The sequence below is a fragment of the Triticum urartu genome, chromosome 3, assembly GCF_003073215.2.
Source record: "Triticum urartu cultivar G1812 chromosome 3, Tu2.1, whole genome shotgun sequence".
Lineage (NCBI taxonomy): Eukaryota > Viridiplantae > Streptophyta > Magnoliopsida > Poales > Poaceae > Triticum > Triticum urartu.
This window is the reverse complement of record NC_053024.1, coordinates 736,510,085-736,529,236: the sequence shown is the minus strand read 5'-3', so window position 1 is coordinate 736,529,236 and position 19,152 is coordinate 736,510,085. Positions and strand designations below refer to the sequence as shown.

The following is a 19,152-nucleotide window of genomic DNA, read 5'->3' as shown; positions in this document are numbered from 1 at the left end:
AATCACTATATAAGGATACTGTTTGCAAAGGTCACACCAACCTTCTCATGTGCTACCTATTGGCACACTGCATGTGCCTCACTTGTCACAACCTGGCTGTTTTTTTGTTGTTGATTGTTTATTCAAAATGTTTTATCTCTTAAACTGTGCATTCAAATTTTGAACCATTTTTATCATTGGATTTCTCGCATCGAGATCTTTAAAACTAGATCCTATGTTAATAGGTTCTGACGAACTTTTTCACACAAAAAACACCAAAGCCGAAAACATGAAAAAAAAAAGTAGAAAAGTAAACCAGAAGAAAGAAAACGACAACCAAGAAAAACGAATAACAATAAAAAAGAAAAGAAACAGAGCACAAATGCATGGTTGTTGTGTTTTACTTTTTTCCCCTTTATCAAACTGTTTCATGATTGGCTTATTTTGCAGATAAACCCAGAAAGACAAAACTTGTTAAGCGAGGGCATAAATAAAGTTGAGTTCATCGCTGGCGAGGTCTTCAGAGCTGCGCTGGGATGGAAGATAACTCGCTGAATTGTTGCAACCTAAAATGAAGCATTCCATCAGTAAAAACTCCTTTCGACTTCTGCCGACGGCTGCTGGACTATCTTATACCTCCCTAGTTTGGTGCTTATGTTCGTTTGTGTGTCGTTAAAACTATCTACAACCGAAGATAGTAAACATCCGTTATGGAGATCTGAGCTATGGAAATCCAAAGAGGATGAATGTTGAAGTTTAAACATTGTCCTTTGGGTTATCGGCAATACTATGTTGATATAGCCTCACTCTTTGTGATCTGGATAGACAGATGGGGCTAGCCCATGTTGTTTTATCTCAGATCGGCCATCATATCTTTCTTAGTTCACTGCTGTTTAGCTGTAGAATCTAGGTGGTTTGTAACAGATATGTGGTTTCTAACAATAGAAATCGGAGAGAGCGCTCTTTTTATCAAACTTTTTAAAAAAATTGAACTAAAACCACGATACTAATTCTTAAAAGGGGGGAGTATAATCGATCGATGGCGATAGGCATATGTATTCAAATATGCACCCTAATAACAGTGATTTGCATAACCTTTTTCACGGAACAGACACAACATACGCCCAGCTTTTTACAGACTAGCAAAAGAGCCCGTGCACTGCAACACCCATGTTCTTTATTTCAACATGCATTAGTGGAATCGGAAAATTTGTGGGTTGGTCAGCTCTTTGCAGTCAAATTTTGAGTCAAGCCCCCAATAGGTCAATTTTCTTCATTTCAACATGCACTACAAGAATCAGGAAAATTGCCGTCTGGTCAACTCTTTACCGCTAGCTTTTTGTTGTGCTGATGGCAACTCTCTGCCTCCCACAATTCTGCCAGCCGACGACCTCCGCCTCCCGTCGCTCTGCCGACTGATGACCTTCGCCTCCTGCCGCTCTGCCCGCAGCAGCCACTCCCATGGCAGCGCCTCGCCAGGCCTCCTCTTCTCTATCCTTGCACTCTAAATAGCATTCTAAAAGTGGTTAAGAGGTAAAATAACATCATATTCGGATTCTACACAGTTTTCTAATGAAATTCAATATATAACATGTTAAAATTGAAGCTATGGTTTAAAAGATATGAATATTTCAAAAAAAAACATTTGTTCTAGGTGGACTACGGGTTAATTACCATCAAAGACATGGTGTTTTCTATAAAAATGCAAAAGCGATTCGTTTGGTCACTTCAAAGTGAACTGCTAGTTAATTACCTGAAAGTGTAGGGGTTTTAATAAAATAAAATAAAATATATCATTGTGTCCCTTAAAGTAGGACTGCGGGTTAATTCATCAAACCATAAGGGGTTTTCTATAAAGAGGCATGACGGACGGGCAGAAACACTAATCACTTTATTAGCGGGTATAGATATAGATATCGATTTTTTGCGATAAAGCCCCCAGATCTATATTGAAGGATCAAACAGCTGTACAAACACCCCAAACAAAATAGAAAATACATCCAGGTCTCTGGAGAATCTAGCTACCATATCCCCCAGTGCGGGACGAGGGCGCGGCGCCGCCGCCACCGCTTCACCCGAAGCTGGCCAGACCTTGAATCTCATGGCATCTACGCGGACGGGAAGTCTCCAATCTTCAGTCCAGAAGGACCGGCACATCAGGGATGAGGCCACAACCAAAGGATTCCTGCAAAGAACTAGGAGGCGGAAACCACCGTCGGCGCCTAGAACGACCTCCAGCAGCCAAGGACCAACCCCACCTCCAGCCAGATGAAAGAGGGGGACACCATACTCATGAGCTCCCCAGCGAGGTCTCTACTCGCCAGATAACGCCGGACGGAAAGGGAACTGGAGGACCAAGCCACCGCACCACGCCATCCACTCCATTGGATGTCGCCCGTCATCAGGCGCAAACACAACACCCCCCCTCCCCCCCCCCCCCATCCTAGCGCCGCCGAAGAGAACGCCGGGAAGGAGGGAGGGGGGCCGATCCATTATTCGAGGGTAGCATCAAATCCTCCATCACAACCAAGGGCGGAGCTAGGATTTGGACATGAGGGGGCGAAAAGCTAAAAGCATTTCTTATTCATTTTAATTCATCTAAAGTTTCGTCTACCATATACATAACTTTATTAGTATAATTTTTCTTCTCTGATTCTTGTCTGAACTTTTCGAGGAAGTAATTTAAGAATTTCTTGTAGCACGATATGTAGCTATAGTTCGCATATGTTGGTACATTTTCCAAGACAACATCATTTATTTGCTCTAATAAGGCAACAACTTCAATGGTTCGAGAAAATTAATAAGCCAACAGCTTCAGCAGTTCAAGAAGATTACCTTGATTTGTAGATTGTGGAGATTCATCGTTATCTCTATAAGCACAATCTTCAAATGTTAACCACCTCATGAAATCATCAAGAAAAGAAATTGTTACTTTTTACTAAAGTATATTATATATGTTGTCATTCTCAAAATAGAAGAATCTTTCTTACTTGATGGAATCAATTGTACTTTAATTAAGCTTTAGTTGCTTCTACAACCATATTTGCAGTTGTTTGTACAATTGCTCTCCAAAATATAAAATGATCATGTATGGATATTCTCTCAGGCAAGGTTGATAAGTACCCTCCAGAATATAAAAGAGTTGTGCTTGTTTGTTCTTATTAGCATGGAGTTCTCAAATTTGTTGGAGCTTACTGGGTCACTCTCATAAGTTGTGCTTCCAATTATACATTGTTCTCCGACTTCCATCGATGCCACAACCTCTTGATCAGCGATATTGTTATTTGCAATAGGTTCCTCCTCATATGGATTTAAATTTTCGACACCAGTAATGTTGGAGGTTGAAGTCGAAGAAATTGGCTTCAAAAAAGAATTTATCCCCTTAATAGTTGGTGCCTTTTGTTTCATCTTTGACTACTATAGCAAAAAAAACTTGATTAATAGATTAATGACCTTCATTACACATACTATCAATTGACCAAACTAAGATTGTATAATTCAGAATAGAAATCTTAATACCTTGTTCCTCTATCTGATCTCTCGACGTTTAGCCGTGCTCTGATCTGTATGTAGCCTACGTTTGACACCGGAGAGGACACTGTAAGTCAACTGATGGCATTGTCATGATGAGCGAGCAGCGGCGGCAGTGGAAAAATGGCGCCCTAGGGCAGAACATACATGTACGCACGTTCAGATAATCGGTGAAAAGAGTAGTTTTTTGTTTTGTTTAGGAAAGTCAAAAGAGTAGCTAGCGAGGCCAAAACGTACATGCCTACATGAGCCATTGGGCTTTGGCTTCTAATAATTTGTGTAGCCAGTTCAATTAATAATTTGTATGTGGGCTAACCATGCAATTAGCTCCGGCCAATTAGCACACATAGTATAGTACCTGTTACAAATCATTGAGGGGGGCGAGCGATTGGCAGGGGTGTAGCCGCTGCTCGCCCCTCCCTGTCCCACCCCTCACAATGATGCCACCGGAGACTAAAACTACCCTATCTACACATCGGGGCCCGAGGATCGAGATCCCCACCTCCTTCATCCACCGGAACGGCGACCGAAGAAGGCAAGGATTAATGACCAAGCCGGCGGGAGGAGGGGAAAACTCCAGGTCAGAATTTACCCCAGGGTACCATAAAAGAGCTCTTTGGGTAACCACTATAGGACAAGCGGTTATCTCTAGATATAGATATACTTCCTTCGTCTCACAATGTAAAGACGTTTTCTGGCACTATGTAGTGCCAAAAACGTCTTTACATTGTGGAACAGTGGGAGTAGATTATATATGCAGGGCTTGTGAGATGTTTCAGTCTTGGACAATGAAAGCCCTGAGGACTTAATAATTTAACTGCGACAATCTGTAATGTACGTGAGGGATTGATTAGCATAATATAATTGCGACGTCTCGAATAATATCATTCTATTTTCCTGTGTAAATCGAATAATATCATTCAAGGGAACCTACTTAGCCGCTGTAAGCTGCGAATAATATGAAGAGAACTTAATTACCATATGTATAGTAGTGGTAGTACATATGTTTGGTGCGGCGAAAAGTTTAATAAGAGGGACATTATGCTTATTTTCAACGGGCTTTCTATTATCGATCGGTCAGCTTGATGCTAGTGCTCCTGTGGCCACGTCACAATTGCATCGACCGACCATACTTATATGATAATATGGGTCACATGCATGTTGAGCAAGCATCAGCATCGCTCTGCGTGGTGAAACGAGGTATCTCATTCGCCATCATGCATGTGGAGTGGATCATGTATCCACAATCGTGAGTTGAGCATCTAACCTGATGTCGGCGATTCGGCAACTGTACCCGTAGCTCGTTAAATAGTCCGGCCAAAATTTCTTGTGCTTACGAGGACAATAGTATCCCTAGCTTACAAGAGTTCAAATTTTGGTGCTCGCATTTATCCTAGATTTATTTTAGCTTTTTCAGCGACGCGTATTCAGTGTGAAAAGACGTTTCCGTCGACTACGAGGTTTCTATGGTGACTTCGTAAAATCTGAAGATGATATATGTCGGCTCAGCCTCTCAGAGGTGCTCATCTACTATCTACTATCACTATAAAAGAAAGAGAGGGGCAGATCCAAACAATCAAGCGCGTCCATCGACAAGATCTAATGGCCCAAAAGTCTTTGTGTTTAACACAACAAGCCACTAAACAAGCCATCGACCCAAAAAAACTAAACAGGCCACTAATCCTCCGTACCCCACGTATCATCCAACTGCACGCACGACTCCGCTGAGAAACACACCACACGTTCTGTCCCCGACGCCCGCCGCTCCTTATCTGCTGCGACGCGAGCGCAGGGCCGCCGTCCTGTCTGCCACTCCGAACCTCCGCGGATCGCCATAGGCATCCCTGCCCGCCACTCCTCCTCTGCTGCAGACGCCGGCGCACGGCCGCCGCCCTGCCAGCCGCTCCTCCTCCGCGGATCGCCCTTCTGCTCTGCTGCCCAACGGATGCATCGCGGATCGCCATCACCATCACCGCTCGCCGCTCCTCCTCTGCTTCCCCACGGGCTCGCCGTTGTCCGCTCTCCTCTTGGTCGGCTGCTGCCCCACAGACTCGAGCACGGTCCGCCAACGCCGCCACGTTCAGGCCCTCGCCAGCGGCAAACTTTGATCAGGTTTTTTTCACATTAACATCAAGCCACCAATTGGGTGTACGGTGTACCTCGTACTCTATATAGCAATCAAAGGGATCTGGTTTCATGAAACACCATGGATAGGCCAACAAAATAATTAGAAGAAACCCATGTGATTTTCCTTTTGGTAAACCACTACGACGTGCTTCATATTCAGCTTTCTGCTTGCATGCTTGAAGTGTATACAGATTGCATGTTTCTGTTCTGGATTTATCCGAACCATTTGATTCCAAATTATATGTAGTCAGGAGGAGATTTCTACAGGGTCTATAGGGCGAAGCAAAAAAAACTCTCAGATATCTCTTCTGATTGATGTGAAATTCATGTCTTTACAGGAATTGACAATTTTGGAAGGTGAGAATAGATGCAATGCAGAGAAACAAAAGCACTCATACATCTCTTTTAAATATTGGGTCTGTACTTTGCCACTCATCATATTATAATACTACTACATATAGAAAGGGTGGAGCTGATAAGTGAGGTAGTACCCAACTGAAGTATCGTTTTGTTTTTAATTTCTTTTTCGTACCTAGGACTTCCTTGTACTGATATATGCAGATAGCCTTATATGAGCCTCCAATTCAGCTTGCAGTTGCTCAACTATGATGTATTGTGCTTCCATATGCTTGTTTAATAATCAGTCGTGGGAAAATAGCCACAAAACTAACGGTTGGTCAAACAAACATCAAAAGCTGGTCTGATAAGCTGAATTATCATAATCCAACGCAATGCCAAACAGAGCCTATTAAACTGCAAGAAAAGTACTACATAAAAGCTTGTGAACTTTTAAGGATCCAGTTTTGATCCCTGTGCATTTCTCGCAACATTTAAGAATCCAGTCTAGATCCCTGTGTATTATGAATTTATTAGAGGTGTACCATCATTATGTGCTTGACCTGATTTAAGAAGTTCGCCATTTTGTTTTTTTAATCCCATTGGTTTTTAAACGTGACACTGATGAAGAATCATCATCCACCTCCATCCCCGGTAGGATCAGGGGAATGTTGCCTGTTTAAAGACCTCAAGAATATGCCTATTCATGTGAATGCAAATCAAGCGGGCGAAGAACTGCGAGAAAAAAACCCAAAGAGTGGTCAAAATGGGTGGGCGCGAATGTCCAATGACAAAAGAGCAGAATACATCAAGAAGCGACGGGCGGTCCGCGCAGAAAAGAAGGCTGCATCTCTGATTAGCATTGACCATGGGCAAGTACGTCAAACACATGGTTCGTTCATTAACTTTGCAGAGTACTGTATTGAGAGATTGTGCTGTCGTAAGTAATGTGTTATGTTTCCTATTGTTGCACGTGTAATATGTACCACTGCAGCCTCGACTGATATGAACCATCGCCCAGAAGATGCAGGCGTTGGGTGCAACAAATGAAGTGGTCAAGGGTGGTATGCAAGTCTATCCGACGAGAAGAAAGCAGAGCACTGCAAGAAGCTCCGGATCTCCAGACTAGCAAAGAAAGCTGCAGCCACCAACGTCCAAGTATCACGTGGACGTTTCGACAAATAATTTCTAACACTATGAAGTGCATATGATGCAATGTAGCATTGTAGGTATTGGTCAACTTGAATCAACACAATCTTCCGTCAACATGCTAAACACACCATGCAGAGGGTCATCTATAATTGAAGGGGCCCAGGGACAAGAAAGCTTTCTGCCTAGAAGTAACTCAGTTCGATCAGTTCAACTGAAAGGTATGCTGGCGAATCATTACGGACTGACTCATTTCGAGTTTACAGACAAAGTATTCTAACCATTTATCGGTGTCAGAGGCATCTTCTGGGAAGAAACGGCGGCGTTTGAGAGAACAATATGTTTGGATGATGGCAGAAGATAAAGAAGGTATGTTGAGTAGGAAACGTTTGGACCATTTAGTACAGCAGCTGTACATTTATGATACAAATGAAGCCTTGGAACACAGGGTGAAACGCTCTCTGGATCTTGATATCAATCTCGTACGGGTGATTTTACATATATTGGAGAAAATTATCTGATTCCTATACACATTCAGCCTTGTGTATTGACAATGCTTGCTTGTTAGATAAGAGGTGACACTCCTGTTATACAAGAAGAAAGAACTACTGACCTTGCCAATCAGATATTTAGAGTTTTGTAGATGTTGTTGCAGTTACAGAAAGTACTTAATGTCAGTGGTTGCACTGAAATTGATTCTCTGCTGCTCTGTGTCATCTGCATAGATTTGTTACCTTTTTGAGTGAACTATGAATCTATGATGCACAACTGTTCAATCCAACTCATCTTCTACATTTTCTAGGCCTCATTCTGTAGGATAGCACATGGAAAATGACATGCTTGTCTATACTAACCAGTAACCGTTTGAAAACAAACAGTACCTGAAATAAGAAGTTTGAGTGACTATGTATCCACGTGAGATTATTTATTTATTTCCTCAAAGATATATTCTTGAAAAGGTACAGTTCCTGCCTGTTGTCTTATGTCCCCTTCCTCAATTAATGCCACCATATCTTGTAGTATCAGTAGCAGGCTTTATTATTGTAAATCTGTGATGCAAACTCCTGTCCTGATGGACCCACTGTCAATGAACTCTATACCTGTACATTATTATACAGATTCTAGAGTATCAGTTTTGTACTGTATATCTTATTGTTTATGGAAAAGGCTGCTGATACAGGTACTCTTTGGCCACTGGAGAAGCCTGTGCTCTGTAATGCGTTGGTGAATTACACACCGGCACATCTCCGGGAAGATGCTGATGCAGGCAAGCCACCATATAAAAATCAGGGACTTTTTTTAGACAAATCAGAGAAATTCTCAGTAAGTGGCACTCTAATGCAAACTTAAATCATAATAAAAAAATGTCGAATGCTATTTTTAACCTGAATTATTTACTTGGCATATGATTATCTTCTTTATCGCCGACTAATGTGTTCAAATGTTCACCATATTATTGGTGGAAGTAATTTTGCATCGGTTGTTTGGAGCGCTCAAGTTTTGCATCGAAAATTACGGTTGTTTGTTTTAGTTGGTTGTTTCCAAGCTTTCACTTCATATTCTCAACTTCATCTCAGCCGCTTTCAAGCTTAAATAGAGTAGGTCACCTATATGTCAGGTCCACACATGTATAAATTAGCGTAAAAAATGTTTTATGCTAAGAATCTGTGCATACTGGAAGGGGAAATTAGATCATACATCTCGGTACCTCCAAAGAATATATATCAGATGTTTAAGTTTTCATTTTTTTTTGCTTTATTTCAGGATTGATGGAGAAGTTGGTCTGCAGTTCAAGCTGGATTGTGATTTACATGGCTAGCCTGACCACAAATTATTCTAAGCTTAGTAGAAAACTCACATATATGATAACGGTTTAGAACTTCAATCTAATTTCTACATGATTCTCAATGTGCAGATTTTACTTTTGTTTACCTCTAAAAAATATGTTAATTTCGTTTAACCATTTTCTGCTAGGAATAATGTTGATTTGAATTCCTTTAAACTTTCCAGCCAACCTCGAAGCCTACCACATAACTAGAAGCACAGTTGTTCCATTACATAGATAATGTTTATTAGGTTTGGGGAGTTATGACCCTTTGCTGCTGTTCATTTTTCAGGGGACTGTACCATACCATGTTCTGAGTATTTAATGTTGGGATTAAAGTCTATAATGAGCCCACATGATTTCAATGATAAGCTGGCCTGAAGTATTTTTTATGCTTTAGATGGCTTGCTGAGATGACAAAAGATATTGTATGGCCATTGCTTTATACTCACTGGTTACCTCCCATCTGGAGCTTAGTGTTAGTATCAACAAGTCCTGTTACCCATCACATTGATGGTGTGTGTCCATGTTATCCACTGGCAGCACACCATTCCTTGTGATTTGAAACTCCTTTTTTTTCATTAGTTTTAGTTCTATGCAGTCATGGAATAGGAATGGTCTCAATCTACCAATTTGCAGGGTTAGTTTTCATTGTTTCGCATTTTGACATTCTACTATGTGAAAACTCCTAAGATAATAACTTAATATTCTCATTCAGGATGGGGACCAGCTAAGGAAGCACTTCTTGGTGCACCTACGCAGTTACATTGACAATACTAAGATAGTAGTGTCTTTTTGGCTCTATATGCATATGATGCTATATTAAAATATATTTTTTGATTTCTAATATTTTTAGTGCAATCAAAATATCTTTTGTGTATGTTAATTCTCACATATATTTGTAATATTAGGCGAGACGTGCATTTGCATGTACATGCTTACTAGTAGGGGTAGGGTGTGCGTGTGTGCATTTATAGAGGTGAGTATATGCGCGTATATATGAACGTTTGCGTCTATATTATGTTAAAAAAATCTAGTAAGTACTTCGTGCATGAAAGAATTAACCAAACCTAGCCGCCTCCTCCTCTTCCTCCATAAAAAAGCTAGGGTTTCTGCCTCCCGCCGGCGCTGTCGCGGGTCTGCCTTCTCTCCGGTGGTCCTAGGGCCATGGGGCCGCGGTAGATCTCAGGAAGGGCCGGCGGGAGGGCTCTACTTTTAGTCGTTTCTTTCAGTTTTGCTAGGGTTTGTGTCCTGCTCAGGAAGACGAGACAGCGACGACTCCCTGGAGATGGAATAAAGGTCTCTCCGCCTAGCCCCCATTCCGGCGGTGCATCTAGCACCGTTGATGGGCGTGTGGAGGTGTGTCTCCGGTGGATCTATCTTTGGTGGATTTGCTCGGATCTCGTCGTTGTTCGTCTACGTTCGTGTGTCTTCAGATTGGATCTTTCTGATCTACATTATTCTTCATCTGCGACGGGTGCTGTTCTAGTGCGCTGGTCCTACGGGGCCTTAGCACGACGACTTCCCGATTGTCTACTACAACAAGTTGTGCCCGACTCCGGCGATGGAGGGGCGATGACGGCGGCGCGCCTTCGGCTCGCTTCAGTGCTGGTAGTCGTCGCTAGGTGGTCTACAGATCTGGATGTAATTTTTATTATTCCTGGTATTCGTTGTAGTGCCATGATTGAAGATGATAGATCGGAAATTTTCTCACAAAAAAAATCTAGTTATCCTACGCAGGGTAAATTCCCTAATGTTTTCTTATGAATGAAGTTTCAAAATGCAATTAGTAGTTGGAACAAAAATCCGACTCCCTCCTTTGAAAACAAGTACCGTGATTCAAGTTCAAATTTAAAATAAAATAACAATACTGATTTTAAAACGGAGGAAGTACATATGAGTGAGACAACGCTAATCGTTTTGTAGCACGGATCGAGTCGGATACATACATACAGTAGCAATCGCATGACTATCCAGCACATCCATGCATACCAGATGGCGTAATTGGTTTGAGGCAGGTGGCAAATTTCCTGATTCTTGTAGTGAATACACCCCATCGGTGTTGTCGTTTGTCCTCCGTCCCATTCTCGCATATGATGATCATACACTTACAAAACCACAACATGTTTGAATGCGGTCAATCATAAACTCTCTCTCTCTCTCTCTCTCTCTCTCTCTCCGCATAAGATGAGTTTTTTCCCTTGCTAGGTTTTGTCAAGGCATGCATGAGTGGTTACCGATGGTTTCGTTCGTCTCTAGTTTTGTTTGTCGAGGTGTTCATTTGCAATGTAGATTCACGCCAGCACGAAAAAAGACGTATCATGCGCTTTTGGAAAAGGTTGCACTCTAAATAGCATTCTAAAATGGTTAAGAGGTAAAAAAATTCATATTCGGATTATACACTGTATTATAATCAAATTTCATATATAACATATGTTAATATTGAAGTTATAGTTTAAAAGATATGGATATTTCAAAAAAGCATTTGTTCCAGGTGAATTGCAAGTTAATTGCTAAAAAAGAGATGGTGTTTTCCATAAAATCACAAAAATGATTTGTTTTGTCACTTAAAAGTGAACTGCGGGTTAATTAGCTGAAAGTGTAGGGGGTTTCTATAGAAATCAGCAAAACAAATCAGTTTGCCCTTGAAGTAGGATTGTGGGTTAATTCTTTGAAATGTAAGGGGTTTTTCTATAAATAAGCATGACAGACAAGCAGAAGCACTAATCTCTTTATTAGTAGGTATAGATTAAATATGCAGGGCTTGTGAGATCTTTCACTCTTGGACAGCAAAAGCCCCGAGGACTTAATAATGTTGACACCAGCAAAAAAGAAAAAGAAATTGTGACAATCTGTAATGTACGGCGACTGATTAGCATAATGTAATTGCGATGTCTCGAATAATATCATTCCCTTTTGTTTGTGCAAGTCGAACAATATCATTCAGGGGAACCAAATTATAGCTGCTGTAAAATTAGAATAATATCAAGAGAACTTAATTAGCCATACATGTAGTAGTGGTAGTACATATGTTTGGTGCAGCGTTTTTTTTAAGGAGAGGGACATTATGCTTATTTCAACGGGCCTTTAATTATCGATTATCAGTCAGCTTGATGGTAGTGCTCCTGTGGACCCGTCACAAATGCATCGACCGACCCCACGCGTATATGATAATACGGGTCACATGCATGTTCACCAAGTAAGCATCGTTGGGTGCATGGTGAAACGAGGTACTCTCATGATGCACAATCGTTTTTGTCAGTCAATAAGCACCGTTGGTGAGTTGAGCATCTACCATGATGTCGACGATTAAGTAGTCCTGCGACGTCGTTTGCCCCAGTGACGACGTAGAGCTTGAGAGGTAATTCAGTAGCGATGCTCTGCATCCGCGACACTTGAAAGATGATGGATTGTGTGTTCGGTTCGTGGTTGTGGTAGACAGGTATGGTTTTCTCTTTTGATGTCTTAGTCGTGCAGGGGTGACAGATTTGGAATTCGACCGGTTCGGTCAACGACAATGGCTTCTCCTTTGATGAGCCATCTTGGAGGTCCGTAAAACTGCATACTAGCGATGGATCCGCGTCGAGCTCGGGTGGGCGGACGAGGGGGCGCTGGTGTCAAGCTCAGGTGCTTTTCCTATATTTCTTTTTCTTGACTGGTGTTCCTTTGTGCAAAGACTAGCATTCTGCCGTCTTTTCAGTTTCGTCGTTGGGTTGTTGTCTACCTGACTTGTACTATGGTTTTTTTGTTTAAATAAGTATTACCATGTGAAAAATAAATATAATGTGAGGAGGGACATGGCATGGCAGCAAGGAGGCGGACGAAATTCCAAATCCAAAAGGCAAGGAAACGGAAAAGATGTGGGCGGGGAGGGGAGATGGCCGGACAGGGACAAGGCGAGGTGGGCGGGCCCCGCTGCCATAGATTATTGGAGCTGAGCTGCGTCAGCCATTTGCAACCAGTAGCACATACAACAAGGCAAAGAAATTGCGTGCGTACCCACACACACACTTTTCACGTCTCCTTGCTGGCGAAGCAACCTGCCCGTCGCCTCGCCGTCGCCGGTGCAACCACGACAGCCGGCCGGTCGCCGCAGCGCACGTTGACGAGGACGGGCGGGCGGGAGGGGGCAGGAGGAGACACGACAGCCACGTCTGGCTGGGGCCCGGTCAACAGTGACAGGGATAAGTGGGTGGGTCCCTGGTCTAGACATCTACTCCTACTAGCTGGTATACTACTAGCTCGGACAATTCTCGCTGGCTGTCATGTGGGGCCGGGCCCGCCACAAGCTATACAACTGTGCCAGGCTGTCCGAATCCGACGTGGCCTAGCGGCCTCCCTCGTGCTCCTGCTCGTGCCGGGTCCGAGGGGCATTCTCGTCCTTCCGTCCAGATGAGTGGCCTTTGACTCCCTGTGACGCCGTTAACTTGCGTTCACGGGCCGGCTCCCTTTTCGTGGACCGGGCCGACTTTCCTTCCCCTGGCTGGATCATGGGCGCCACGAAAAGATTTGCGTTGGGATTTCTTTCATTTCAGGGCATCTGTCTCAATACCTGCTTTTTCTCGTTTCTTTCGGTGGACTGGTGACAGATGCTGCTGCTGCCTGCTGGGAATCGGCTTGGTGCAAACCAAAGCTGGCCTCTCCTTTTTCTATGGCTCAAACATCTGCTGCTTGATACTTATGCTGTCAAAATATATTGGTGGAAAACCACGCAACATGATACCAATACGGAACATACATCTATTTGGTTCTCCATCTATCTTAACACCTAAGGCATCATGCTCGTGTCAATGGAAATGTATGCAAAAAATGTGTGCAAACAGAAGGCTTGGCGACTGAAAACAATCTTGCGACAAGTCGATTCAGACGGAAACCGTGGGGACGGAAAAAAGTTTTGTGACAAGTTGATTCAAAGTGAACCGTTGGATCAAGATCCAGCGGATCCCCATTCGCCTTCTAGCACAGGCCGACGCACTGCTCACTCTCTTCCTCTGACTGCCGCCGATCCAGCCCATGCCTCCCCCACCACCGAGCTTGTCGTCGACCAAGACCTTCCCTCTAAGCCCCGCACCCATCAACCTTCTAATTCACCTTCGTCCGCTTCCTTCTTCCCCAAATCGACTAACCTGAATTCTAAAATTAGGCGACTTATGTCCAACTAAACTGAAAAAAATACATGGATCTGTTCACTGGGTACTGAAAGAAACATGTCGTTTGTAGCTCGAACTCCATATGTTGGGTAACCTCAATTGGGGAGCATATGGTTAGAGGCTTCTTGCCTACACCCAACGATATTGCCCATGCTCCGACACCTAGCTCCGTTTATCTCCACTACCCTTGTTTTTTTGCTCGCATATCGTGGTTTTGGCTTGGCTATCTACCACAGTTATCGGTGTTTAGCCACATGGCACTCCATATTGTGGTTTTGGCTTGGCTATCTACCGCAATTATCGGTGTTTAGCCACATGGCACTTCATATTATGGTTTTGGTTTGGCTATCTGCCGCAGTTACCGGCGTAGAGCCACGTGGAACTTCAATGCTCCTTCGGTATCACACACCCTAGCACTAACTAGTCCTGCGGTGCGCGCCTCTCCCTCATGTCGCCACCGGTCGATAGTCAACCACTCCTCCGAATCAAGCTCGATGGAGACGGCCGATGTAGGGCCGTCCATCCATTAGGAATAATTCTGTTAGAATTTCCAGTAAATAAATGGCGGGAAAAGAAACGAAAAATCAACCAGAAAAAAAAGCACAACGGCGCGTGGCACGGGAACCGAACGGCGTTGGGACATCAACGGCAGAGAGGAGAGGAGAGGAGAGGAGACGAGAAGGAAGGAAGCGTCTCCCCTACGCTGCCAGTCTGACAGCCCGGCCCCACGCGCTTCCCCCGCCGCTGGGTGGAAATATTCCCCATTCCCCGTTCCACTCGGCCCGGTCCAGTCGCCGCCGGTTAAAACGCCACCACCCACCACCAATCATCCCCAACCTCCTCCCTTCCCTTCCCCCATCCCCCCCTGCCCCCGCGCCGCCCTCCCCCCTGCTCCGATCCACCACCCAGCTCCAGCTCCAGCTCCTTCTTATCCAGCTCAGTCGGATCTGGTCCTGCGGAAAGCCCGCGCCTTTTCTCTCCCCATGGATCGGTGGGCGGCCACGGCTGCCGGCCCGGCGGCGGCGGGGGCGGCAGGGACGCCGTCCTACTGGTGCTACAGCTGCGAGCGGTTCGTGCGCACGGCAGGGGACGCCGGCCTGGTCTGCCCCGGCTGCGACGGCGGCTTCCTGGAGCAGATGGACGCGCCGCCGCCGCGCAGGGCCGTCGCGCCCTCCGCCTTCCTCCGCCGCCGCGCCGCGGAGGCGCCCACCGAGGTCCGGCCCCGCCGCGGCCGGCGCGGCGGCGCGTCGGGGGACCGCTCCGGCTCCCCGTACAACCCGGTCATCGTGCTCCGGCGCTCCGCGGCCCCGCCCGGCGACGAGGCCCCCGGCGCCACCAGCAGCTTCGAGCTCTTCTACGACGACGGCGCCGGATCCGGCCTCCGCCCGCTGCCCGAGAGCATGTCCGACTTCCTCATGGGGTCCGGCTTCGAGCGCCTCCTCGAGCAGCTCGCCCAGATCGAGGCCGGCGGCTTCGGCGCCGTCCGCCCCTGCGACAACCCGCCGGCCTCCAAGGCCGCCGTCGAGTCCATGCCCACCGTCGTCGTCGCCGCCTGCCACGTCGGCGCCGACTCCCACTGCGCCGTCTGCAAGGAGGCCTTCCAGCTGGGCGACGAGGCCAGGGAGATGCCCTGCAGCCACATGTACCACCAGGACTGCATCCTGCCGTGGCTCGCGCTGCGCAACTCGTGCCCCGTGTGCCGGCACGAGCTGCCCACGGACGTGGCGCGGCCTGCTCCGGCGAGCGACCTGGGCGCCGCCGACGACCAGGGCAGCAACACCGGGGCTGAGGCTGGCAGCGAGGAGGAGATGACGGTGGGGTTGACGATTTGGCGGCTTCCTGGAGGAGGCTTTGCCGTCGGGAGGTTCGCTGGTGGCCGGAGGGTCAGCGAGAGGGAGCTCCCAGTTGTCTACACCGAGGTGGACGGCGGTTTCAACAATGGCGGTGCCCCGAGGAGGATCTCATGGTCATCAAGAGGGAGCCGTTCGTCGCAGAGGGGAGTTATTAGACGCATGTTCGACAACATGTTTGCTTGCTTTGGGCACACCCATTCTACCAATGTGACTCGAGCCTCATCCTCGAGGTCGGAGTGGAGCTCGGTTTTCACCCGTGGTCTGAGGAGCCGCAGCACAAGCTGGAGATCCCAAGATAGCCACGCCGATGCGATCGCCAGGTGATCACTGCATCACGCATTGGGGAATATTACGACATTAGATGTTGGAGAGCCGCAGATGTTTGCTTCCGTTTGATGTTTTCTATATATAAGTCAGTTGAGAGATAAAGAGGATTTGTAGAGCGCAAATTGCATGCTGATTTTGTACATAGAAGAGCAGAACTAGAGATGTTGCAATGGAAATGTCCTCCAGTTTGCGTATTCAAGACGGTTGGTCTTCCTTTTGCATTTTGGAGTATCATTCAGCAAGACAAGTTTTGTTACTGATAGATGCAAGCATCTGGACAGTGAGCGCTTAAATTGCTGGCAGCACTCAATTGTTTCTTCGAATTCCATCTCGCTCAATGCGACGGGGGTTCGTCCTTTGTAACCATGACTTGTTGGAAGGTTTAAACCGTAGCAAAGATTCAATAAAGCATCACTCAAGATATTTTCTGCTCTTCAATTGGATATATCGTTGTACGAGGATCAGTCACCCTTTCATCCTTGTTTTCTTGCTTTCTTCACTTCATCGCGTATACTGTCTTTTTCAGCAAAGGCAGCTCAGTTGACTGTTTTCTTGTGCTCTGTTACTATTGTCATCATCTTTACGTTCTTGTCAGGCTTTGCAATCCAAAAAAGGAAAAAATGATCACCATTTGTGAAATATCTTCATCAAATCTGTTGTTCCAGAAAAGAAATATCCAAGAACCTTTTTGATTTATGTGAAGCAGAGCTGCACAACGCTCATCATATTATGATACATAGATTGTTTTCAGCATCTCAATTATTTCTTTAGGGCTTGTTGATTGTACCCACGACCTGTTAGAAGGTTGTGGATGCTGCAGCAGAGATTCAACAAAACATCATTCAAGATATTTTTAAGTTTTTTTCAGCTCTTCAGCTGGATATGATTGTATTGATCATGGTCACCTTCTCATCCTTCTTTTCTTGCTTTCTTCACCAGGGACAGGAGGTCATATTTTTTGTCTTATTCAACAAAGCCAACGAGCTGAATGTTTTTTTTATGCTCTTTGACCATCGTCACCATCCTTACATTCCTGTCATAGTTTCAAAAAAAAAAATGATCACCATTTGTGAAATATCTTCATCAAATCTGCTGGCATCTCTCCAAGAAGAGAAAGATACAAATAACCCTTTTGTTTTATGTGAAGCAGAGCTGCACAACACTCATCACATTAGGATAGTAAAATCATTCCAGTCTATGTGATTCTACAATTTCGTTCTCGCATCCAATGTTTAACAATTAAAGGAGTTATTCTATGAACAGCCCATGTAGCTGCTGCAGGGTCTTGTGTTTCCCTGATTGCCAATGATTCAGATCCTGTCCTAGTCCTGCCATTAGTTTTTTTTTGCTCTGGTTGCTTAGCTGCAATTGCAGAGTTCTGTTGGTGGCTGGTGAAGGAAGATACCAGTCTGTTCTGTCCTTTGTTGCTGATGCATGTGCTACCACTGTACTACTGCAAGAATTTCTTGGAAGGATAGCAAAGATTCAATAAAGCATCACTCAAGATATTTTCTGCTCTTCAATTGGATATATCATTGTACTGATCAAGGTCACCCTTTCATCCTTGTTTCTTGCTTTCTTCACCAGTTATACTCTCTTTTTCAGCAAAGGCAGTTGAGTTGACTTTTTTGTGTGTGCTCTGTTACTATTGTCATCATCTTTACGTTCTCATCAGACTTTCCAAAAATGAAAAAAATGATCAGCATTTGTGAAATATCTTCATCAAATCTGTTGTTTCAGAAAAGAAAGATCCAAGAACCTTTTTGTTTTATGTGAAGCAAAGCTCCACAATACTCATCATATTATGATATATAGATTGTTTCTTCAAATAACATCTTGCCTCTGATGTGACGGGTGGCTCGTTGATTGTACCCACGACCTATTGGAAGGTTTAGATGCTGCAGCAGAGATTCAACAAAACATCACTGAAGGTATTTTCTGTTTCAGCCTACAGTTTTTTTTTCAGCTCTTCAGATGGATATGATTGTATTGATCAAGGTGACCTTCTCATCCTTCTTTTCTTGCTTTCTTCACTAAGGATAGGAGGTTATATTCTTGTCTTGTTCAACAGAGCAACAAGCCTGACTGTATTTTTTATGCTCTCTTACTATTGTCACCATCTTTACATTACTGTCTTAATTTCCAAAATAAATGATCACCATTTGTGAAATATCTTCATCAATTCTGCTGGCATATCTCCCAGAAGGGAAACATCCAAGAACCTTTTTGTTTTCTTAGAAGCAGAGCTGCACAACACTCGTTATATTATGACACACCTCAATTATTTCTTTAGGGATCGTTGATTGTACCCACGATCTGTTAGAATGTAGGTGCTGCAGGCTGCAGCAGATATTCAATAACACATCATTCAAGTTATTTTATGCTTCAGCCTACATTTTTTTCAGCTCTTAAGTTAGATATGATTGTATTGATTAAGGTCACATTCTCATTGCTGTTCTTTACCAGGGACAGGGGGTTATTATTATTTGTCTTATTCAACAAAGCCAACAAGATGACTGTCTTTTTTATGCTCTCTTACTATTGTCACCATCCTTATATTCCTGTCACAGTTTCCCCCCAAAAAATAATTTTGATCACTATTTGTGAAATATCTTCATCGAATGTGCTGGCATATCTCCCAGAAGGGAAAGATCCAAGGACCTTTTTTAATTTATGTGGAGCAGAGCTGCACAACCCTCATCACAATAAGATATATAAATTCATTTCAGCTCGATGTGATAGATAGTCTGCATGACTACAATTCCATTCTGGTATCCAATGTTTTGCAATCAAAGTTGTTATTCCAGAAACGGTCCATGTAGCTGCTGCAGTGCCTTGTGTTTGCCTGATTGCCAATGATTCATGTCCTGTCCTA

At 44.5% G+C, this 19,152-nt stretch overlaps 1 protein-coding gene and 1 long non-coding RNA gene across 2 annotated transcripts; both read left to right on the top strand.

Annotated features, from left to right (window-relative positions):
* The first annotated feature begins 5,267 nt into the window (after positions 1-5,267).
* Positions 5,268-9,664, top strand: LOC125546329. The gene is made up of 3 exons (XR_007300598.1): positions 5,268-7,343; positions 7,420-7,491; positions 8,303-9,664. It is a non-coding gene; the product is annotated as an uncharacterized LOC125546329 (long non-coding RNA).
* Positions 9,665-14,883: 5,219 nt separating this feature from the next.
* Positions 14,884-16,700, top strand: LOC125546327 (probable E3 ubiquitin-protein ligase RHC2A). The gene has a single exon (XM_048710574.1). It carries the CDS (start codon positions 15,081-15,083, stop codon positions 16,272-16,274), a length of 1,194 nt encoding a protein of 397 aa, XP_048566531.1. The 5' UTR covers positions 14,884-15,080; the 3' UTR covers positions 16,275-16,700.
* The last annotated feature ends 2,452 nt before the right edge of the window (positions 16,701-19,152 follow it).

What these genes read in the sequence shown, in the direction of transcription:
- LOC125546327 (XM_048710574.1), top strand. Translation starts at nt 15,081, where the DNA reads ATGGATCGGTGGGCGGCCACGGCTGCCGGCCCGGCGGCGGCGGGGGCG.